The following is a 25,873-nucleotide window of genomic DNA, read 5'->3' as shown; positions in this document are numbered from 1 at the left end:
TTCCTTTTTAAATTATCTCCAGGAACTTTTCGTGCAGATTTTATAGAAATTCATTAGACTTTGCGTAGAGTTATTTGATTAATTTTAGCCGAAGTTCCGAATGCTTCCTAATGCGTTTCTCTTCTTGGAATTGTCTCAGAAATCAAGGATTACTTTCGGAACTCTATCGGGATTTTTTTTCTGGAATTCTTCTGGAGATTTCTGATATTGTATTTCTAGGGACTTCTTCGCTCATATAGCAGATCTTCCCTTGAGTTCCCTTACGATCAGGGAGAAGATCATTCACTTACAAAAAACTAAACTCAGTTGCTACTGTCTCATTTCAAAATAATGTCATCAAAAAACAGTGTATGGAGGAATTATACCATGCAGATAAATATATTTGAAAGTTTTCCAAATAACAAAAGGGTCGCACACGCATAATAAAGCCGTGAGAGAGCAATGAAGGCAACTCTACACACAGTTAATGTGAATTAGATTCACACCGTGAAGAGGTGTTTTTTTTTCTTTCTAACAAATAAATATGAAAAAGTCTTCCATACATTGTATTTTGATAAAATGTTTCTAAAGCGAGTGAACAACAAGTGAATGTAACTTACTGCAAATACAGGGGATAGACAAAATGATCGGGATAGGCAAAATTTTCACTTTTCAAAAAATGGTAAAATAGCTGTAACTTTTTGAAAAATGCATCAAAAAATCTAAAATTTTTACTGGAAGTTTATCAACTAATTGTGTATCAATGGTCAAAATTTGGGAAAGTTCGGGATATTCTACATGAAGTTATAAAGATTCTAGAAAAAGTCATAATTATCCGATAGCCAACTTTGAACTGTTATATCTCCGGATTCAATGAACCAAATGCAATGAAATTTTGAGCGTTTACGACTTATATAATTAGCTTTCAAAAACTATTGACATAACCTTAAATTGTTAACACGGAAGAAAATTATAGAGTTTAAATTATTTTTCTGATATAACACCAAATTATCGAAATTTTCAACGTCGCTTTAAAATTCGAGATTGTAATTGTAGTTTATTTGAATTCCCTCTTCTTGACTTTCATATGAATATGTTTTGACAGGAAGAAACAAAATAATCGGCAATAAATTGAAAAAGTATTGGGAAGCATATTAAAATTAGACCAATTTACTAAAAAATCATAAAATAAATGGAATCGCTGTTACTTTTTTTCTTATTAATAATTTCAAGCTTAGTCAAACCTTTTTCAAAGCTTATTATATGAGTCATTAACGCTCAAAATTTCGTTGCATTCGGATCATTGAATCCGGAGTTATAACAGTTCAAAGTTGACTATCGGATAATTTTGACTTTTTCTAGAGGTTTTCTAACTTCATGCAGAATAGCCCGATCTCTCCCAAATTTTGACCATAGATACACAACTAGCTGATCAACTTCCAGTAAAATTTTTAGATTTTTTGATGCATTTTTCGAAAAGTTACAGCTCTTTTACCATTTTTTGAAAAGTGAAATTTTTGCCTGTCCCGATCATTTTGTCTATCCCCTGTAAGTGATGTCATCCCTACCTCCTGCGTTTTTGACATGCAGTTCTTTTGACAAATGTTTTTGCGAAGCGAAATTTAAAAATTTCTGGTTTTTGCTGCTTTACCGATTAGTTTTTGCAAGTATTTTTCCATACGAACACGCCAGAGCCTTACATGAATGCAAAAGTGAAAGAATTAAGTCGATCTGTTGATCCGTTTCTGAGCCTATTCGTGACTTACAAACACCATTTATTTTTTATTTATATAGATTCACAGAGAGTTTCTCTTAAGATTCTTCTCGAATTTCTGTTTTTTTTTTCATTTAAATCAATTTTATTTTCATTTCTCTTAACAATCACTGTTCTTTTTACATTTTAATTGATTTGCTTACGCTTACAGCTTTAGTCTTCTTCTTTTTCTTGGTTTGTTTTCCCTTAATTTATGGTTTCATTTTACATTTTGAATGCTTTTGCATTACCGTTTCTTGAGTTTTTCTTGTTCGAGTTCCATCAGGAATTGTTCTTGATGCTCCGTTAGAGATCCCAACATGAGATTCCTCAAAGGTTCCACTTTGAACTTTGAACTTTGAAGAATTTTTCATGTAGGTTCCCAAAGAAATTCTTCAAAAATTTTTCCCAAAGATTCATCATGTAGTTTTTCTGGTATTTCTCCAGAAGAGCTCAACGGATGTTCCTTCAATTAATTGTTCCTGAACTTCCTCCTGGTATTTCTCGTTAAACCTCTCTAGGAAACCTTACCGTAGTTTTTGCAGAGAATCATGCTAAAACTCTTCCAGGAATTCATCATAGAATTGCTTTTTTGTATTTTTTTCAAGGAATCCTTTTGGAGCTCAACCCGGAGTGTTTTCTGGAGTTCCTCTGAGTGTTCCTCCCGGAGTATTGGGATACCTTGTACCAAAAAGTAAAATGGAACCCTTCACAAGCTCTATTTTATATTTGTAACGCCCTACGTTGGGTGATTAGATACGAAAAATAAAATAGAACATTACAAAAGCAGCTAGAAAACAGCAAAACTAACAACATGCAACACGGTACACAAATTGTACTCAGTTATCCAAAAGGGTGACAAATTTTTTCCTAGAATTAATCTAGGGATTCACTTTGATGCTTCTCCAGAAATTCCTCCTGGAATTCCTTATCTAGTTCTCCCAGTGCTTCATCCTGAAGCAATTTCTCCCGCAGTATTTCCAGGGATTTTTCCTGGAGTTTCTTTGGAGAACTATCATGAAGCCTGAAGTATTCGTCATGTAGATTACTTTCAGGAAAATCTCCTGATAATACTCCAGAAATTCCTTCTACATTTTCTTCAGGGTTTTTTTTCTGAAGCTACGCCTGAAATAAATCCTGAAAATACTGCAGAGCCGTGTCCTTTAGTTGATACAGAGATTCATTATGGAGTTTCTCCAAATAATTCTCCAATACTTACTCTAGAAATTCATACTAGCTTTTCTCTGCGGAATTCCTCCTACACTTGAGGTATTCTTTATGGAGATCTCCCCATCCCTTCTGAATTTCGTCAGTGGCTTGTCCTAGAACTTCTGCAGATATTCCTTATGAAGGTGTTCTAGAAATTCTCCCTGGAGAGATTACTCCAGGAATTCCTCCAGAGATATTTCCTGAAATTATATCAGAAATTCCTCCTAGGGTTATTCCACAAATTTCACCAAGAATTCCTCCAGGACCTCCTGCAGGAATTCCTTTTGGAGCTCCTACAGCGATTACTATTGGCAGTCCTACAGAGGTCCCTCCTGAAATTTCTTCAAGGACTCGTCGTTCTTTTAAAAATTGCTCATGTGGTTTTCCCTGAGATTTCTACTAGAGTTTATTTAGAGATTCATCATGAAGTTGTACCAGGTATTCCTCATGTAGTTCTTCCTGGCTTACTTCAGTGATTACCCTGAAATTTCTCCTGATAGCCCTCCTGGATGTCTATAAGGAATTTCTAGTATGTTCTCCTGAACTCTTTTTGAGAGAATCATCCTAAAGTTCTTTCAGGTATTAATTATGTAGTTCTACTTAAACTACTTCAGGGATTCCTATTGCAGTTTTTCCATGGATTTATCGTAAAAGTATTCCATTAAGTAGTTCTCCCATGGTTTACCTCTGGATATTCTCCTGAAGTTCCTGAAGGGTTTTTCCTGTAGTTTTTTTTTTCAAGCATTCATCTTTGAACTTCTTCAGGTATTGCTCAAGTAGATCTCTCCACTGACTCCTTCTGAAGTCCCAGAGTTTCCTCCTAGTTTTCCTTCACGAATTCATTTTGAAGTTCTTCATGTATGTTCTTCTCGTAGCGATTCATCCTATAGGTCCTCTAGAGATTCTTTCTGGAATTTCTCCTGCAACTCATCTATGGATTCGACCTAGAGCTCTGCCGAGGATTCTCCCTTGAGAGACACCAGGTATTCCTCGTATAGTTTTGATAGAATTCCTCCTGGTGTTCCCTAAAGATTCCTCACGGAGCAGGCCCGTGCACAGGAAAGGCGACAAGGGAGGGGTTTTTCCTAATTTTGGCGGAGGGGCGCCAGTGTATGGAACATCAGCAATGGGTTTAACCCTTAAAACACCTCCCTTGTGGACGCGCTTGTCACATATATTCATATATTCTGTATTTATTTGAATATACATATGTTCAAATATAAATAAAAATGGAATGGTGTTTGTATGTCACGAATAGGCTCGGAAACGGGGCAACGGGTGTACTTTATTCTTTCACTGTTGCATTCGGACAGGGCGCCGACGTGTTCGTACGAAAAAATAATTGGAAAAAGTATACGGGAAGGCAAGAAATACGGGAAAATCTGAAACTGCGATTTGAGTGGCGCTTTTCTATGGACTTGGATGTCAAAAACACAGTAGGCAGGCAGTACGACGTATGCCGGGACAGCTAGTATAGGGCACTGCACTGTTTTGATTTTGTATGGGATTTTGACGTTTCGTGGCCTTGTTGTTTACAAAATGTCTGTAAGAGTGAAAGAGAAGGAGATAATTTCATGCACTGCCCTATTCAAATAAATACAGAAGTTATTACAGGATTGCCTCCTGTTATTTCTGGATTTTCATCATTCAGTTCATCCAGGGAATTCTGTCTAAAGTTACTCCTCAAATTTATCCTGGAGTTACTCCAGGGACGCTTTATTTAGTCGATCTAGAGATCCCTTTCTAAAGTTTCTCCAGGACGTTTTCTCATGTAAGCGTTAAGCCAGGTTTAACTGTATGGGTAAGCCTGGCTTACCGGTTAAGCCGAGGTGAAGAAATCGGCCCTAAAGCAAATATGTGAAAAGCACCTAAACCGCTTGAGTTTAACTGCATCCTGCAAATGAACAACAACGGCAAAAACGAACACAAAAAAATCTAGTCTTACATTGTAAGGACCACTTGAGTAAAGGTGCAATGCCCCCAGCGTCAGTCCTAGCTCTTGACATTTTCTCACAGCCCCAGCACCATAACATACGGAAGCAGAGAAATTATTGTGACGACTTAATCATCTCTAATGCGACATGGCAGTCCACTTGCTCCATTACCCCACATATCCACATACATACTGTAGGTTAGGTATGAAAGCAAAGCACTTTGCTCTTCAATTCCAACGTTGTCGTGTCCCGTCCCAGAGGATAGATCATGATACCCTTTTCAACGCTCACACGATGGCACAAACAGACACACGGAGAGCGCGCTGTACATAAATCCGACCTATCCATTTGGCTTTCCCTTTTCTCCATACATATCATCATCCGCCATAATCCAGTAGTGTGCTCCGCGAATTCACGAACGAACGAACGTGTGGGGTAACTTTTTCCGGTTTTCAACGTGCTTCAGTGACTTCTCTCACTTGAAGAAGCTTTTCCGTCCTTCCGCGAGGTCACCCCAACATTTCGCACCCATTGCCGCGCCGCCGTTTCACCGTTTGGCCGAAACGGCTTCACACCATTTGTATTACCCCAAGCACAACCGCTTCGACCTCCGTCGTCCTTCGCTGTTCGTCCTTCGCGTTCGCCTTTGGCGCGATTGCCACCTCCCGAGGCGCGCAGTCTGACTTGCCTAGGTACCTACAATCTACATACACATTTAGGTCTCCCACCGTACCGGCTTCCTTTTCCGAGTTTTCCCGCTATCGTTAACAACTAACAAGCGAGAAAGCTATCGGGTTTCTCCATTTCACTAGGGGGGGGCAGGCTACCAGATTGCGAAAACAATCGGTTCCCAAAATAGACGATTTGGGATGGAAACCCTATACCGCCCGGCCGCCCGACAACAGCGTGGGGTGATTGATATGTGCTGGGGGCACTAGAGGCGTAGTCAGGTCAATTTCGTTCAGGCGGATACCGGTCGGCTAAACAGTTTCGATAGACTTCATATCGAAATGATGAATGGTGTAGTGATCCATTCATGATATTTCTCATGATGTTCAACGTTTAACGTTGCTAAACTCTTAAACCAAGATAGTCAGGTATGTTTTAGAATTAGCGTTTTAGATGAATTAACTCGTCACTTTCAGTTCTTCCTTCCAAGACGTGTTCAGAGCCATGTCATCTTGGCGACCATGGAAACGAGTTCATCTTCTGTTCTGAGTTCTAAGCTTCTCCAGGAATTCATCCAGGGATTCCTCTAGAAATTCCATCCGAAGTCTCTCCAGAAATTCCTATTGCTGTTCCTACAGGAGATTTTTCTGCAATTATGCTATTCCTCAGCTTTTTAAAAGATGCATTGATTTGAGAAGTTTATTCAGGTCTAGTCCAGAATTCCAATCTGTGATTCTTCCAGGAGTTCAAGAAAATTTCATCTGGGATTTCACAAACACTTTTTCCGGGATTTGTTCCACAAACTTCTTTTGACATTTCTCTTAGAGAATCCTTCCGTCTGAGAATCCCTTGGTAATTCTTCTTGGGATTACTCACAGGAACTTCCATTAAGTTTTCTTGATAAAATTATTCAGGGATTACTCCAGGAGTTTTTTACAACTTCTGTTTCTTAGAGTTCCTGCCTAGATTCCACCAGCAGATGCAACGGAGATACCTCCTAATGTTCCTGCAGTGGTTCCTCCAGGATATCCTCCGGGATTTTTTTTCTCAGATTGCATGCTTCTGAGATCCCTCCGGGATTCCCTCATGATTTGTTAAGGTAGTCCTTGTGAGATTTCTTCAGGCGCCCTGGATATTCTTCTACCTAAGACCCATCTGGAGTTCCTTCTAACATCCAGGAACTTTCACGCAGATTTCTTCCGGGTTTCCTCCAGAGTTCTGTGAATCCTCTGAGAGCTCCTTCTAGGATTCCATGAGGAAACCTTTCCGGAACCCCTCCTGCAACAGCTTCTGGGACTCCTGAAATTTCTTCCGGATTTCAGCAAATCTTACTGGAATTCTTTCGGAAGATTGTTCTACAACTCTCTCAGATATTGCTCATGAAAGTTCTTCAGTTGTTGAGTTTTTTTTATAGAACTCCCGATGGAGTTTCAAGGAGTTTCTTATAAAATTGCTCAGGACTTCCTTGAGAAAACTCTTCAAACAGAAGTTTGTGAGATTAAATGGCTACTGGAATTTCTTCTAGAAATCCTAGAAAAAAACCACAAAGAACTCCTGGAGGAATCCCGAAAAAACTCCGGAAGTGATTCTAGATTGAGACAGAGGCTTAGGAATCTAAAAATAAATTGCTGAATGCATCTCAAATATAACTTCTAAGAAGTCCTTAATAAACACATCGAGGAATCTTACAAAAAGCTCCCTGCAATCCCTAACAAAATTCTGGGAGAAATCCTGTAAGACATCCTAGCGAGAGTTCCTATTTAGAGGAATCTCGGAAGATATTCCTGAAGAATTTCCAGAAGGTAGTTCTAAAGGAAATTCAGAAGAAGCTCCTGGAGAAATCCCATCAACAGGTCATAAATTAAACACAGTTCTATGCGCGTGCACCCACGTTTCGAATTGAATTACACTACCCACGGAAACCCGAAAAACAAAAATTCTCCATCGTCTGCATCGTAAACAAAAAGGACACGAAACGTCAAAGTCTGAGAGGAATTTTGAATAACAACCGTAACATGCAGTTTTCTATGGCTTCACTGTGAGCATTTACGAGACGTTTCGAAACAGCTGATCACTCTTTTTATGAATGACCTCCTGCCAGGTCGCGTCTGTTCCCGTGAGTGTTAATATCGATATCAATTCTGTTGTCATTTCGTAAAATAGACTATATTCTTCTCAAGCAACACACATGTCATATAATCCAGCCATTACGAAGTCGTATATGATGTAGAATAGGATGGTAAAGTGGAGACCAAATGCGTACATGCTTCCATTCAACCACGAATAAAATGTACGCACATCGCCTCCGCCTTAGCATTTTGTTCAATAGATGGAGCTCCTTTAGAAATACACCCGATTCTTTTTTTGCACGGGTCTGGTTTTTTGTAAATTTTCAACCGATTCTCATGAATTTTTTTACACGGATAGTACAAATCGTGCCTACATGTGTACAAAATTTCATGAAAATCGGTTGAAAATTGACTGAGTTATAGCAAAAACCAGACCCGTGCAAAAAAATAATCTGGTGTACTTGGGTACAAGAGGAATTTCTATAGGATGTATTTGTTCATGTTGAAATTCCTGTAGCAAATCCTATGATGAATTCCTGAGGGAACTTCAACATAAATCTCTATTAAAGGTGGGATTTTCAAGGGATTTTTTTAAGGAAACTCCAGGAGGAGGTCCAGGAGCAATAATTTGCAGAAACACATCAGGTATCAGAAGGCCGGCTCCAGAGGCACGTTATCCTCCATTTGGGACATTTGTGCCATCGCCAAAATAACAGCCTATTTCATCATCTACCTGAAGGAAAAGGAAGGAAAAAGGATTTGGATGGAGATAGGGACAGGTAGGGAAATAGGAAAAATACCCTGGAAGAGGGTACTAACGCACAAGCGTACCACAATGGGTTCAAACAGCGCCCTGAAAAGGGCACTGTAATAACGCATAAAGCGAAAGAGAGCCTATAGCTCTTTACCACAGCGGGTTAAGAACAACAGAATATCCTGAAGATTCAGGTTTCTGAAGTCAGTTTCACTTAATAAGTGTTTACCGAATACTCGGAAACGCAGTTGCGCGAAAACTGGACAGTTACATATCAAATGATACGAAGTTCCATAATCGGATTCACAGCTATCGCAGGCAAATGAATCAGCTTGCTGAATATTCGCCATGTGATAGCTGAGTCGGCAGTGGCCAGTCAATGCTTTGACCAGCATGCTGCAATTCTGCTTAGACAGATTAGTTAGATACTTCGCCACCCGTAGAGATGGCTCAGCACTATACAATTTGGTTTGACGACATGACTCCAAACTATTCCAATATTGTCTGTGTTGAGTGACAGCCCAGGTGTGAATCTGAAGCTTAATCAAACACTTCGATATCGGAATAGCTGGCTCAGGGCCAATGAAGTCATGTGATGCTCCAGAGCGAGCTAACTCATCAGCCAATTCATTTCCAGCGATGGAAGAATGACCAGGTACCCATAGAAGGTGAACAGCATTTGCTGAACTCAGCTCCTCGATTTGAGTTCGACAAGCGATAACTATCTTCGACCTGGAGTTGGCCGAAGCAAGTGCTTTAATAGCAGCCTGGCTATCTGAACAGAAGTATATTACTACTTTGCCCATTACGTGCTGCTGAAGTGCTGATTGCACTCCGCACATAAGAGCAAAGATTTCGGCCTGAAAACGGTGCAGTGTCTACCAAGTGAGTAAGACTTTTTTTTTTTTTTTTTTTTTTTCTTTATTAAAGTGGCTTTTCGCCCGAGGCGAGTTCGCCACTACGTGAGTAAGACTGATACAGCCTTAGCTCACGAGAATAAACACGAGCACCTGCTCGACCTTCGAGATGGGAGCCATCAGTGTAACATACGATGCTGTCTGAAATGCTTCTCTCCAGATAACCAGATGTCCACTCTTCACGGGAAGGGAATTTTGTGGAAAATGTCCTATATGGAAAATTACAAGCAATTGTAAGATCACTTGGAGCAAGGACAATTTTGTCCCAAATCACTAAAAGTGGAAACAACGAGGTGTGTGTTGGTGTGCGGTTCACAGGAGTTTCCTCTAGTAGACCGAGTACCCGTAACCGGTAAGTGCAAGAAAGTGCTTCTTGTTTGAGATGAATGTGTAGTGGGGCAACGTCAATGAGAACTTCGAGCGCTGCCGTTGGAGTTGAAGAGAACGCCTTTAAGCACATCCTATGGAGATGGCCTAATTTTGATTGGACCGTTCTCACTTCACCCTTTTGCCACCACACAAGACATCCATAAGCCAATATTGGCCGAACCACAGTTGTGTAAATCCATTTGATATACTTGGGTTTTAGACCCCAAGTTGTACCAAAAGTACGCCGACATTGCCCGAAGGCCATACAAGCTTTCTTGATTCTGAACTCAATGTGAGGTGTCCAGGAAAGCTTGAAATCAAGAATAACTCCAACGTACTTTACCTGTTCAGTCACATCGATTTCAGAATCAAAGAGACGCAAAGGTCGAACGCCATTACGGTTTCGCCTTTCCGTGAAAAGAACAATAGATGTTTTACTCGGATTAACCGAAAGGCCATATTGGCGACACCAACCCTCAACTACCTGAAGGGCGCTTTGCATCAGGTCGAAAAGGGTGCAAAACCATAAGTAGGAAAACCGCTATTATTGAGTTGCCTCAATAGCGTATCTGCTACGAGATTCCACAAAAGCGGTGATAAGACTCCCCCTTTGGGGGCATCCACAAACACTCAATTTCCTAATCCCTGCTAGACGCAATGTCGAGAAGAGATATCGGTTTTCGAGCATTTGGTGAATCCAATTGGAAATCATTGGAGATATACCATGACTCTCTATTAAAGGTGGGATTTTCAAGGGATTTTTTAAGGAAACTCCAGAAGGAGCTCCAGGAGAAATAATTTGAAGAAACACATGATGAAGTTCTAGAAAAAAACTACAAGAGAATATCTCATACGGAATTTCAGTGAAACTTCGACAGAAATCTCTGACATTGCTCCAGAAGGGATCATGAGCAGAGCTTCAAGAGTAGTCCCTAGTGAAACTCGAATAAAGCTCTTTGGAGGAATCTCTGAATTAACTATACGTTTAATCTCTAGAGGAAATTCAGGTAAAATCCAACGAGAAATTCCTGAAAGTAATATGAATAGATTGGGTGTGGGGTTGAGTGCAACAATTATGCAGGCGCAACAACTTTAGCAGTTTCAAGGAAATCAAACGAGATTATTTCAGCTTTTCTGACGATTCGTCCACTTTCTTAATCTTCTTCAGGGGAAGACTACTTTATTGTATTACGGTGTATTTCAACTTAGGCTAATTCTACACTAAAGAATACTTAACCGTTTCCGTAGCCTGGAGTAACTTAAGTAGAAATCTCTGGAAGAACTTAATCAGGAATACTTGATACTTGGAAGAACTAAATACATGATCTTTGGGGGAACTCGAGGAAAGATCCATAAGAAATTTCGGAGGAAATATGTGCTAAGCAGTAGATTACCATGCTCAACGTGCACCATCGAGAATTCCATACTTAATTAAGTCAATAACGGCGCCGGCCACGTGTTACGGTCATCGACGAAGCGAAGAAATGTTAGTATGACTTGCATTGGCACTAGAGACCGAGATCACCTCTGCTTCTCCACGATTGTGACGAGAAGGAGTTTTTGCTAGTGAGAGGGAAAAATTACATGGGAAATATAAGGAAAACGTTATTTTATTTTATTGTATAACATTGTTTAGCTTCCACATCATACACTACCCATCATAAGTACGGACTCGCATGGAAATGTAATGAAAAACTCAATTGAATATTGCATCACCGCTCAAAAAGTTTGGCATCACTTGAAAACGACTGAATTCAAGCTACTAGGATATGAGTGCCATCAGTAATTTTACGCTACCATATTCATCCTATTTGAAAACAAACGATTACGGCACCGATTGATTTCGGTCCTTTTGGTTTCATGCTTGCTTATGTACATCTAGCAAAAATACAAAAATAAGAAGCAAAACCAACATCGCTTGTTTTTCGTACGATGAAAATGGAAGCCACATGCTTTATAAGGGAACCATTACCCTATATCTCGAAATTCTGGTAATCTGCAAAAACGACAGTCTTCAGCAAAAAAAAGCAGCAGATAATTCATGAGGGCAACTAGTTTGATGCGATATTTTGCCGCTGAGCATTAGAAATATAGAAATAAGCATTTTTAGCTAGCTCTTCCAGTGATCTCGATTAGACAGAAAGTTCGAGGGTTTGGAAAAGTTTTTCAGAAAGTCATTGTCATTATAAAGGCAAGCATTTTGATGTGCAATTCTGCCACTAGCATGTAGAAATGAGAACTTCCAACTAGTTCTATCTCGCCATCTGAATTAGATAAAAAGTTCGAGTCTTTGACAAAGTTTTTCAGAAGATCATTGGTATCCAAAATGCAAGCAATTTAGTTCACAAGCTAGGTGAGACATTTTGATAAGCTATATCAAACGATTCAGATAACCTACAAAATTTGAGTGTTTAGGGAAGATTTTTCAGAAGGTCATTGACATTATAACGGCAAGCAATTCGACTCAGAATTCTTCCGCTAGGTAACGCTAGTGAACATGCAAAAATGAGCACTTCCGACTAGTTCTATCTCGCGATCTCGATTAGGCGAAAACAACAAGTTTGCTGCCAAAGTTATTCAGAAGGTCCAATTCAAATGGTCGGTGTTTCAAACTGTACAATAAAAAATGGAACTGAAAAGATGGGCTAAATAGTGGTTGCTTGCAACCTATGTTACAAAAATAAAAGAACATTAACTATTACACAGGAACACAGGATTAACATATATCGATGCATAGAACCTTACAAATGGACACAGTACAACATATAACATAAATGTTCCCTGTTATCCAGATGGATGATCACAGGATGACGAGGTTTCATGTATTGGTCTGGGTCCATCAGTCATCCAGGAATTGTATTTTAGTTGGCAGTTTGCCTTTTAGTTCACAGCATTTGTTGCTGTGTTCATAGCTTGGTTTTGCCTAAGAAAAGTAATCCTAATCAGGCACCCCGTGTCGGGTTCTGTTACTAGAGCTCTATAACTTGAAGTCCGTGTCAGGGAAAGGTTTGTATCCCTAATATTTATCCGTTGAACGAAATGGCTTGAAAGTTGGCAATCAAAATAGTATTGCACTTCATGGGCCACTATTCTGCCAGAACCCTATAAATGTGCATTAAAATTAGGCGAATATTTACAAGCCAAATTGAAACATATAACACAAAGAACTCGTGATTGTTACATTTAGAACACATTAAACAATTGTTTTGTCTTATTATTGTAACGAATATTCATACCCGTAACACCTAGTGAGATCTCGTCTGCAGAACCTCGGAAGGTCTTGGGTTTTATAAGTTCCATTGCACCTGACCAGGGATGAAAAATAGTGAGGATTGCGGATAAGTAGACACACACGCAAAGCAAACCTATTCGTAAACAACAGAGGACTGAATATATTCGCACTTCTTCACTCGCGAACTAACGAAGTTAGTAAGGAAATTCGGGACATAATGAACACCCGGAGCGAAATGGACACCCCTGTTTTTGTCGAAGCCGTTGAATTTGACGTTTAAATTTCAATGCAGAAGTGTGAAGGAACATGTCATCGTTTCACTTTTCAATGGTACCATTTGTTTTTCTACAAAATAATTAAAAAATGTATAAAATTAAGTTCATGTTTCATATATATAGTGGATTTCTTAAAATTTTAAAGCACCGTAAAACAAGGTATTATGAGTTTTTGCCCGGTGTCTTTTGTGTAAGCACACTGCCACCTGTTGGTACAACCGCGCGAGATACTGTCGGCCATGATGGATTTCGATTTGTCGTTTGTTTAACACGCACACTACTACACAAATCGCCTGTAATTTTCGATTGCATCATTCAGCAACATGTACACTGGCAAACGTCAAAGCGATCGAACACTAGATGTTACATCTGTTTGTCTGTGGTTTGAATGTCATCACCATTAAAAAATAACCAGGCATTACCTTTATCTACATATATTCTCAGGATTGACAATGTATAAAGAATATTATTTTTGATCAGAATTAACTTAAAATAGCAATTGAGATGTTGTCGTCGATTCGAGGCGAAATGAACACCGGCAATGACAAATGGATGTACGCGCATTGCATACTGTTAGGCATTTTAGTGAGTTAGTGAGTGATACGATTACTTTAGCATAGGGTTTATTCAATCAACTTTTATGATCTGTACGTTATGTCTGAGATGGAGTATTATACTTGTAGTATTGATCTCCGTAGGCAAATTACTTAACTGATCGATGTTATCAAAGATATAGCATAAAATAGGCAGGGGTATTGAGACTGACTAAGGTTTACCGATTGCTCAATAGACTCAGCGGCTGAACCAAGTCTCCCGGATCAACAAGCTCAGTAGCATGAGGGTAATTCGCAGTGGTACGTGGATCAAGGTGTGCGGAAATTATGGAATTTCTTTGATTATTGGTTATCTTTGGTGTCTTTTGAGAAAAAGGGAAATTTATTAAAAATGCTACTGTGTGGTATTTTGTAGGGCTATTGCGGCTTATGGTAACTCAGGATTGATGGGTACATACCGGTGATGTGCTGGTGAGCGCTCGCTGATGGCTGCTGACGGCAATGGCGGCTGACAGTGTCGGTCCTTATTGATCAGTGCCGACTGGAATGGGGTATCTGGCGATCTGGCTTGGCAAGTGTCTCCACTGCTGTAGGGCCACTTTCATGACCTGGGCTTGGCTACAGCGTCTTCCTTCGTTGGTAAGATCGACGGACCACGGACGAGACCATATTAGCCACGCCGAGAGAGGTCCTCCTTGGCGTTTGTGACTTACAGTCCGAGAAACTCTCACAAGCCCATTTGGGGTGACAGAGTATCAGGTCGTTTACGTTTAGGCGTAGACCGGTAAACCGATATAGACCGAATAGTGTGGACAGTGAGGGGACGCTTCAGTGGCGTATCAAAAGGTAGGTTCAAAAAGGTACCGTTAATCAGTCAGGAACTAAGTACTAGTGCCACATAGGCCGGAAATTAGGACATACCTGAGTGAACGCAGGCTGGTTCGTACTCCAAGGTTCAAACACTGCTAAATGTCATCAGCGCGAATCTCAAAATGCCCTCCAGTCCATCCTTTCTACATGTTCATTCGTCCTTACATGTTACTTTTCTTTGGTAGCAATCAATCGCCCATTATGCTACTGGGTTGCCTACATTACCTGCCACAGTTGACTTTCGCCCGCCGCCAAGTTTAACCACAGTTTATTTAAATTACATTAAACATTCAGATTACAACATTCTAACAAGTTAATACAAATCATTATTTTTCCTTTTTAAACCGGGAGCGGGCGCGCCGTGTACTGAGTACACGCACCATGAAAAATTCACGCTTGTGGTACACAGCGTGAGCGCAGCGTCGCTGCAGGTAGTCAAAGATGCGACTGCTCGAGGATTAACTAACAAAGCATTTTTCAGTTCTGCTTTTCAGAAACGATGAAGCACAAAACATTACTTTCTGATGGATTCATAATGAGAGCGTTTCCATCCCTGGTCATGGTATATACTTACTTATTACTTGAAACATGGTAATTAGTAGGCTACATGCCACAAAAATTCAGCTTATTAGACGCAGCGGCTTAATTTTCCCAATAGCGGGGAGGAAAAAAGCAATTTTTTTTTTTCAAAGAGTCCCTAGAAGAGTTCTTAATATTTTCCTAGCTAATATTTGGAAGAACTTCAAACGATGTTTTAAAGGATTTATGCTAAAGAAATCTATGGAGGAATACCAGGATGATTTCTTGAAGGAATTCGCAGAAGATTTTGTACAGTTAAAAGAGAAATTTCTGGAGGAATCGTTAGAGAAATCTTTGATGAAATCTTGAAAGAATTTCTACAATAATTCATCAAAACGTTTCTGTAACAACTCATCGAAAGTTTTGTAAAACAATCCATCGAAAAATAGAACTTCTGGAGAGTTTCTGAAAGAATCCTTGATTTTTTAAAAGAATTTATCATTAATATTTGTTTGGTATTGGACTTTGTCATCAGAAAATTTCAGAAACACGAACACGCGAATTTTGAAATTTAAACTTAGCTTTATTGCGTCCGTTTCCGTTCCCTTCGTGGACTGTATTGAAATTTTATGCTGCACGGCTGTGCGTTATTTCTCTCTTCCGTTAACGTTGCGTTACTTCCGTTACTTCGCTTCCGATTTCAAGGGGTGAAGCGATGCTTTTGACTGATCGTAGTAGGCCACACTGGTTGACCACACAAAAAATATTTCAAATCTGACGTACAAGCCATTCGGACGGAAGAGTATTATTATTATTATCTTTATTATAGAGACTTTCAGCATTTTTTAAAGAATCACTGGAAAGAACCTTGGAAAGAATCCACATCAAAAAATCAGAATGAATCTCTGAAGGAAGTTCTGAAATGAACCCTTTGAGAAATTTTTGAAGAAATATCTAGAGGAATTTCTGAAAGAAATTCTGTGAAAATTACCGAAAATATGTATTATTGTTGTTTTTTTTTTCAATTTTGCTCAAACTTATTTACTTCTAATCTATCAAAAAAAATGAAATCAAGAAACTTCATGTCATCGCACTTTTTTGTACAAATTAGGGCATTAGAAGAAGCTCCACCTCTCAAACTGCATTCACAAACCTCATAACGAGAGACAGTTGACTGTGTATGTTAAATGTATATTTTGAATGTGGCTATGGTCTAATGTTGCATATTGTTTTTAGTTGTCCCTTGAAAAAGGTCCAATACGCGGGACCGAAACGTCGGACAAGCCTTTCCAATTCTGTTAGACTGAGAAAGCTACAACAGTTTAGATTTTATTTTATTGATTGAAGCGTCCAAAAAAATATGCTCTAAAACTAGGAAATGACTTTTGCTTAATGACTTTGGGTAGACGCATCTATTTTAACAAATTTGAAATAGGTTTAAAAATGACCGAGGTATGTCTTTTTAAAGTTGGACTTTTATCGGACCCGTGGTATTTCGCGAGAATTTCCACCCCTCTTCTCTCTCTCTCTCTCTCTCTCTTCTTGGCGTAACGTCCTCACTGGGACAAAGCCTGCTTCTCAGCTTAGTGTTCTATGAGCAATTCCACAGTTATTAACTGAGAGCTTCCTCTGCCAATGACCATTTTGCATGTGTATATCGTGTGGCAGGCACGAAGATACTCTATGCCCAAGGAAGTCAAGGAAATTTCCTTTACGAAAAGATCCTGGACCGACCGGGAATCGAACCCGTCACCCTCAGCATGGTCATGCTGAATACCCGTGCGTTTACCGCCTCGGCTATATGGGCCCTTTCCACCCCGCCCATGGTTTAGGTGCTACTGTTGTGAAACATTTGGGTATCATGTGGAGATCTCCGGCTCGAGCTGGGTGTGGCAGCCGGGCTCGATTTTCAATCGATCCGATCAATTTGCTTGTTTCACTGACAACTTGAAAAGCATCGGAAGAACATTTGGAAATGTAACATATCTGCGCAGTGTCAGCCAACGGCTGACAACAATGTCAGCTGCGAAATACGAAGATGTATCATTAGAGGAAGTCGGAGCTGTGGTCAAAATATATTCAACAAAATAATCAGTAAAAATCAATGTGGCTTTCAACAAAATTCGAATACCACCAGTGCCACTGTCAATCTAATAAATGAAATTCAGGTTAACTTAGACGAACGTAAATTATGTTCTGCAATCTTTATAGATGTATCAAAAGCATTTGATGGTGTCTCCCACACAATACTAGTGAAAAAACTCCATCAGTACGGTATTAGAAACAAAGCTTTCTCACTGATTGAATCATACTTGAATAACAGATGTCAATGTGTAAGCATCAATAATCATACTAGTCGAGAATTGTGTAACCGTTCCCCGAATTAGCTCGAGAAGTTCTTAAACGCGGTGGCTTTTGCGCCACTCTCGCGAACGAGAGACCACCGGTTCATATTTAAGTTTGCCCGACTAAATTGACGACTCTTCACTCAAGGGCTTCTTCGAACGGCCGCTATCTTGAACAAAACCCCAAAACACACTAAACTTTATACACATAAACGGACGAACTGAACCAATAATGGAAATTTACACCAAAAAGAGACTAAAATAAAAATAAACACAAAATCAAACAATTAGGGGTCACTGAAGTGAATTTATTCAAAATAAAAAAAAAACAAACAATGAAACTAAACACGACAAGCAATCAAATTCGTTTTAACATATATTATTTTTCACAATGCTCGTCAAGTGTGTGTGTGTTGTGTGTGTGTATCATGGCCATGATTGACGTACCTGCGCAGGCTTTGTTTCGACGGTGCTTTCTCCTGGCCAATCGTCGACGTCGGTTCGCTCTCCAAACGTTCGCCGAACTAAAGGTGCGGAGGGGGAGTGTCGGCGGTCCGGTACTCTGCCCGATCGTGCTTAAACCGCACGCGGGTAGGCCAGATATCATCCCTACTCTCCGTTTGACTGCCAGTTTTGGCGGGCGAGGAGCAGCGAAAAGGGCTTGAAGCCAAAATAAAAAGCGTCTTTGGACGCTGAGGTCCAAAGAGGGAACACAAATTAAAACAATATACACCATAGGTTCCCAAACTTTATAGTTGCGCGACTCCCTTTTGCCAGTAGACGTGCTTTCGGCGACCCACCATAGAAATTCTCTCATTTGTTCTCTATTACAGTAAATTATTCAACTGTCCCTCCCGACCCCCTGGATGAAGGCCGGCGACCCCCTTGGGGGGTCGCGACCCACAGTTTGGGAAACCATGATATACACTAAACGAATTCACTTTTATAATTACCTTCGAAACAACAAATAAGCGCTCAGGGAACAGAGTGTCTGCCCCTGGCGACAAAATCCACAATTTTAAACTATTAAACGAAAAACAAGGAACATTAGAAACAAATTCACTTCAAAAACACCAATTTACCAAACTACAACTCTAAGAAACACTACACACCTTTAAAAATGACAAACTGGGAGAAGGTCGCCGAAGCTCACTTCTGCTCAACAGCCGACTCAACTATGAAGTGATGGAGTCAGTCGAAATCTCTAGTCAAGTAAATTTCCTGCTATTGAAGCAGTCGTCTATTCAATCTAAAAACTATTATATACAAGTGCGCCAAATTTATATCGCACATGGCCGTAAAAACTATTTAGCGCCATCGAAAAAGTCCTATAAGATGCATAATATGAATCGTCATTAGCTTAGCCTAGACACAAACCTTATATGAAACGGATAATCTATACTAAATGAAACGGTTCAAACTCAAATTCAAATTCAACGAATCTAATTCAAATGAGATTTTACTTAAAAGGATAAAAACGTCAAAAGCTACAAATTAACTAAAATAATCATGAAAACTAATAATTAATTATAAAAAAAAAATCTAAAATCAAAATATTCAGAAAATATATGAATTTAATCTAATTGAATTCAAACTTTATTTTACTTAAAAGAATAAAAACGTCAAAACGTTACAATTGACTGTTGACTTTGGCGTACCACAGGGCTCAATCCTAGGACCATTACTGTTTCACGTTTATGTAAACGACATTTTTTATCTTCCTTTGAAAGGAATTCTTCAACTCTTCGCTAATGATGCCGCTTTATTTTATAATGCAAATAGTTTCGAATCCCTTTACCAAGATATGCAACATGTTTTGAATTTACTACAACAATGGTTTTTCAATAATGGATTAACGGTTAACCCTAAAAGGGATACCTGGGGTCCATTGGACCCCAGTCGCCTTTCAGAGCTCGTCTTTGATGGAACACACTCAGCGAGGTGACAAAACTGAGGCTATGAAGGTATCCCTTTTAGGGTTAATGCATCTAAAACAAAGTATATTATATTCCGTAAGAACGATCAGTTGGATAACATACATTATGACCTGTGGCTTAGAGGAGAAATGCTAGAAAGGGTTGTCTCTTTGGCTTATTTGGGTTTGATAGTTCAACAGAGTCTGCGATGGAATTTACATGTTGAACACAAAAATGTTGCTCAAATTAAGTATTTCGAATCAGCTTTGTTTGTTTATAAAGTAAAAAATAATCTAATTAAACATAACTTAGAACTCCAATCATTGAGTGAGTTACATCGATTCAACACACGAAACATGATAAATATACAAATAAGAATGCCAAGAACTAATTACATTAAGCTTGGTTGCATATATCCTGCCATAATTAACTACAATAACCTACCACTGAATTTGAAAACTATTACTTCAATACACATATTCAAAAATAGTCTGAAAAAATACGTTATTTAAAACATTATATAGGTCTATGATATATATTGATTATTATACTTAAATACTCTCATTTGCACTGAACTACCATCGATTAAAGACCTCCTAATCAGTCTTCGGACTGTCTGAGGTCTATCAAATAATAACTACACAGCAAAAAGATTCTTGTGATATCACGTCATTTTCGCTGCACATCAGTCGCGTCGTAAAAGTGATGTACACATTACATCCTTTCCATGCAGCAAATTAGCTGCCGCAGCTTAAAAGTGGGTCTACTGTACTATTTAAATGAATGACTGAAATTGGAATACGCATGATGATTGCAGAATAATGTATTTTTCAAAATTGCCACTTTAAATTGCATCCCTTCTTCTTTTTCTTCTTCTTTATGGCTCTACGTCCCCGCTGGGACTTGGCCTGCCTCGCTTCAACTTAGTGTTCTTTGAGCACTTCCACAGTTATTAATTGAAGGGCTTTCTTTGCCTACCATTGCATGAATTTGTATATTGTGAGGCAAGTACAATGATACACTATGCCCAGGGAGCCGAGAAAATTTTCCCGACCGGAATCGAACCCGCCGTCTCCGGATTGGCGATCCATAGCCTTAACCACTAGGGTAACTGGAGACCCTGCATCCCTTACAACGCCTATCGTGAAACCGATATCAATGGGGATGAGGCCATTAACCACCCCTTACAGCCACCCATTTCGTATTGGTTCCTTCTTTTAAAGTCACATTCTGCCTACCCATCCAGCATTGCCAGACACTAGGACTGTGTGATTCGGTCGGATCCATCAGGCAGTAGCAGCAGTTCCTTCTGCCGAGAGATCCTTCTCCTGGTCCGTCGTCCTGTGTGTAACAACACACGCTGGACATGCGCACCTTGCAGCTGTCAAAAGTTCTGACACATCTTGGCCATGGCACGGTGCAGTGTGTGTGTGTGCCAGTAAGTGTACCATTGCAAACCCGATTCCTCGTCGCGGACTCGCGAGACCGAGAGTGTGGTTGTATCCCCGAACTTTTCCTTCTCGGGAAATTCCCAATTCCCCTGGCGTAGATCAATCTAGTCGGAACGCTCCGTCCGTCCATAAATCGGAATTCATCGCAGCGGTAGTGCGTGCATCCTTTCGCGTTCATCAATCACCGGAACGAACTGGTAGAGTTGACTGGTGGATTGAGACTTCAAGGAATTGATGGGATTCAGTGAGATTGTCAGGAATCTCGAGTGGTCGAAGAGATGAATCGTGCGGAAGGCACCGTGCAGTCTGCAAACAGTTTCCCCTAATACGTCGTCCAAGTGCATCCAAGGGGAAGTCAGTGACACAGTGCCCTGTGGAAGTCCTGCAAAGTTTCGTTCTGTGATTATCCTTAATTTGGGATTTTTTCGGTGAATTCAACTCACAATGACCGGAAGTGACCATCGTCGGACAGCATCCGGCTTCTGCTAGTGACGAAAATTGAGAAGCGCTTTTCCCAATTCTCCGGAAGAAGATAATTTTCCCGCATGCTTTTATGCAATTAGTGATGCAAGTGTTCGGTTTTCGCGTTACTTTTGTCCTGTAAAATCGCATAGGATGTGATTCGCGAAGAGTCGTCCAAAGTATTTCCATGGAACGAACGCACCACAAAACATCAAAGGTGGCAAAGTTGGCGGATCATAAAAAATCATAAATTAATAAGAGAATCTAAAATGGACGTTCATCAACAACACACGCAGCGAAGAAGAAACGGGGCTCGGGAAAACATCCTAGCAGTCGTCGACGCCGTCGGGAGGAAAAACGCAACGCAGTAGGCAATGCGGGTATAAGAGAAGGGCAGAGGAAAAACGGCAGCATACAGCGACTGAGAAGGGAACAGGCTCCTGCGATTGGTGTGATAGTGTGCGTGCCGAACGCACACGAGCACGTGTGTCGTCCTTTTAGTAGGCCGTGCGTCGTGTTTATCAACATTTCATGAAGTGCGAGACACAGATTTGGATACCTTTTTCACGGCACCTTTCTTCCCCGGAGGTGATTTAGTTATACGAAGAAGGTGCCAACAAAACGAGCAACAGAGGAAGACGACGACGACGACGACGACGTGTGCGTGCTTAATGCGACCGAAGAATTGATTGGGTCCTCGTGTGAGGCAGTGATTTTGATTTTTATTCCCCCGTAAAATTTGTTGCTGCTTACACTACCAATTCCAGCAGAAAGGCAGTTGATCCTGACCGACCCGCCGCCTACTATTGCCATACATACCGAATTTGGCAATCACGCGTTCTATCGGTTTCGAATTTCCTTTCCCACCCTATCCTGTGTGTCCCTATCTCCCCCCCTCCCTTTGCGGAAAATTAACGGAAATTCGTCAGATTGGCTGGAAATAACCATCGGCAGCAGGGGGCCCCCGTCAAAGTGTCAGTAGTTGGAAGCGGTGGCCCTGGCAATAAGATCTGGCGACGCGAGCGGATAGTGATGACGGAACCCGACTCGGACGATGTGGCGTTTCTCACAGGTGAATGCATGGTTGGGAAATCGGAATGGGATGAAATAACCGTCCAGAGGGCAATCAGTGGAAACGGTGGATGATTTTATTGCCGGCTAATGGTCATGAAATGAGTCGTCGAAATGGAATAGGTCACTATGGGGAAAGGTCATGCACGTTATTCTTCTTGAGATTGTTAGCAGGATTCTTATGTATACATCGAAGAAAAGTAGAATCATTCTTGAGCATGTTAATTGTATAGTGGGAAATTAAGCAGACCTACATGTGCGACATAGCTATGCTACGGCAACAAACCCAGAAGTATTGATTTGCTTAAGGGTGCATATTGCATATTATTAATCATCTTGGATTTTAAGCTACCGTCGTTGGGGGTGAGAATGGGTCAAAAAAGGATACTCAAAGATTGTTTGTTAAATAACAAATGCAGTTGAAGTCGGAATAACTTTTCATTTGGTATGTATACTTTTCCATATGGTAATGATAGTTTAGCAAGAAAGTATCACATTATATGAATTGTCTACTAAACTACAAATGATTGAAAATTTATCCAATCTCAAAACTTAGAGGGGGTGAGAAAGGGTCAAAGTATTCGAAGTCGCCTATCTAAGAATACAAGTTAATTTTATTGATCATATCTAGTAAACCTACTTAAAATACAATGTAACCATGACGAATAAAAACTTAGGTAATTTTAAAAGATGATTAATCCACCTAAAAAGGCTAATACAATCTAAAAAATGGTTGAAATTTGATAAAATAAAGTTTGTATGATGTATCGCCATTTTTAGCCACCATAATCATCCTGATTTAAAGTTTCAACCCCCATGAGAGGAGAAGGGATTACAATGAGGAAGAGGCGCATTGAAAGATTTATTAAAAAAAAAAAACATGATATTTTTTGTCGTTCGTTCGTCTTCCGATATTTTGTCATGTTACCGGTTTTATGGCCCCAGTATTTCCTGAAGGCCACTACCGTGTGGTAGTTTCACGATATTTCCTTAAAATTAAAAAAAAATGAGTGGAGAAGAAAAACGCTATCAAGTCTATTTTGTGAGCTTGCGATATTGCAGTACACTAAAGATTAGCTGGTGATCAGAGGAGCTGTCCAAACGCATGGGTTTATTGTTATAAATGATTTTAGGCACTAAACGTATGAACACACTCGCTTGACACTTCCTCGACATATTTTCGAAAAAATCGTGCTTTTATGGAGATACGGTAAACATGGCACCACTCTAACGTCCAATGAGGACTGGATAACAAGTTGAATTTTTAGTTAAGGTTATGTGCACTCGATAACTTGCTTGACCCAATCTCACCCCCATTCTTAATATTTAGACATAGTGTCGAAAATATTGAATTTTTGAATAAAAAGTGCATTGCATCAACCAGGTAATACCTACAGCTAACCACTTTTAAGATAATTTATGGTTGGGTACTTGTGTAAAACATTACGGTGGAGAATTTTTATTTCAGAGTGATTTACTAGTAGTTTTATCATATAAGTTTAGCCACAAATTTAACAAAAAAACGATTATTGCTAAACATCTTATTCTTCATCATGACGTGTAAAAACATCTTCTCTTTGAAATAATATAAAGTTATCAATATAAGTTAGCGTTAGTTGATGAGCTATTTCCAATTTTATGTATCTCCGTTTTGACCCAATCTCACCCCCCAGACCCATTGTCACCCCCATCGACGATATCAATAATATGAAAGAATAAGTTGGATTTGGAGCGGACCTGGTGTGATGGTTAGAACACTTGACTATTACGCCGAGGACCTGGGATCGAATCCCACTCCCGCCAAACTCGCAAAAATCTGAGTTCTTCCTTCGAAAGGGAAGTAAAGCGTGGGTCCCGAGATGAACTGGTCGGCGTTAAGTCAGACCGGACTATCTGTTTTTCAATGATTTCGAGAAAATGTCCTGCAAGCACTTTAAATTTCTAATCTCTGGCATTATTTTCAGAAATACTATTAAAGCTATGTTCATTTAGAATCCGGAATGACAAAATCACGTATATCTTAGGGATGGAATAACAAACATAAAAGGTGAAGCCCTCAAAACAAAGGTTATTTATTGTACTTTCATGGAAAAATATGATTGAAATTATTTATTTTTATTTTTCACACATTTTCTCAATTTTTCAGTGTTGACCTCTCTAAAAATCTGCACAGCGGTGGTAAATTCTAGCAACAACCCCTTCCGCACGTTTGTTCAACAATCAGGTCAACTATGCAGTGTCCTGAGTGCCTTGACTATTCTGACTAGGATTCCGAAGAAAAAATGCCAAACTTTTTTTTTATTGCGAAATGAGGGGCAATTCAGTGAATTGAGAAAACGCAAAATTTGAGTGTTTTTTTCGTTGATAAACACTACCCATCTGTGACGATACCACTGAACGGCTCCGGCTGTCATGGCAGCTCATAAAAATAGGCAAAACCTCTACATATCCCTTGTGTGCGTTTTTGAAAAGCAACACGCGATTCTTGAGGGCTGTCATCCTTGTATGAATTGGTTCTCATCATCTTGTTGCGAAAAAACCATGCCCAGAGTTCGAACTTCTTGCCAAATCTTCAAATTCAAAGCAGATTTATCAATGAACCCAAGCTTTTTTCTTCCGAGGACACTTCCTTATGCCATGGTTAACAACATCTATGCACATAACACATAATGGTTTTGACGATATTAACATTTTTCGCGACTGTCGTACCTGACCACGCTAAATTTTCAACGTGTTTGTGCAAGTTTTTTTCCTCCTCTTGTCTTCAATCTGAAATAACTTTTCACTCGTTGCAAGAAAATTGATGAAATTTTCACCATTTAAAGGGGATTAGTGTATGATCAGAGTGCTGCAAAAGAATAGTGATTATGTTCATTGAGAGCGCCACTAGAAAATGTGACATGATTCCGGATTCTAAGTGAACATAGCTTTATGATTTTATGTAATGACACATCTGCATCAAAATAACGTCGAAAAGTTCAGGTTTAACTAATTCCTCAGCTTATCTTTACCTACCTGAAAAATTTCGTAGTCCACTCTGACTGAATGCCGACCAACTAGCCTAGGGCTAAAAATCTCGTTAATATGTACAGATAAAAAGTTAAAAAAAAGTTGGATTTTGTATTTTTGACAATATATACAGGGGATAGACAAAATGATCGGGACTGGCAAAATTTTCACTTTCCAAAAAATGTTCAACTAGCTGTAACTTTTCGAAAAGTGCATCAAATATTCTCAAATTTTTACTGTAAGTTCTTCAACTAGTAGTGTATCAGTGGACAAAATTTGGAAATGATCGAACAATTCTTCACAAAGTTATAAAGATTTTTGGAAAAGATAAAATTATCCGATAGTCAACTTTGAGCTGTTATATCTCCGGATTCAATGAGCTGATTGCATTGAAATTTTGACCATTCATGACTTATATAATGAACTCTGGAAAACATTTGACTTAACTTGAAATTTTTAACAAGCGAAAAAGTTATAGCGATTTTATTTTTCGCAATTTTTTTGTAAATTGGCCTA

General features: G+C 39.6%; 1 protein-coding gene across 3 annotated transcripts in view; it reads left to right on the top strand.

The window, feature by feature from the left end:
- Nucleotides 1–25,873, top strand: part of LOC109414605 (endoplasmic reticulum aminopeptidase 2) — a 63,239-nt gene that overhangs the window by 23,909 nt on the left and 13,457 nt on the right. Inside the window, exon 1 of one of the 3 annotated variants that reach the window (XM_020076954.3) lies at nt 20,543–22,349. The exons of the other annotated variants lie outside the window; for them this stretch is intronic. Coding sequence (XP_019932513.3) covers nt 22,310–22,349 — 40 coding nt within the window. The 5' untranslated portion in view covers nt 20,543–22,309. Of the gene's footprint in view, nt 1–20,542; nt 22,350–25,873 lie in introns of those variants that run through there. 3 annotated transcript variants of the gene reach the window in all.

Source organism: Aedes albopictus, chromosome 1 (genome assembly GCF_035046485.1).
Source record: "Aedes albopictus strain Foshan chromosome 1, AalbF5, whole genome shotgun sequence".
NCBI lineage: Eukaryota > Metazoa > Arthropoda > Insecta > Diptera > Culicidae > Aedes > Aedes albopictus.
Note: the sequence above shows the minus strand (reverse complement) of the source record. Positions and strands in the feature narration are given on the sequence as shown.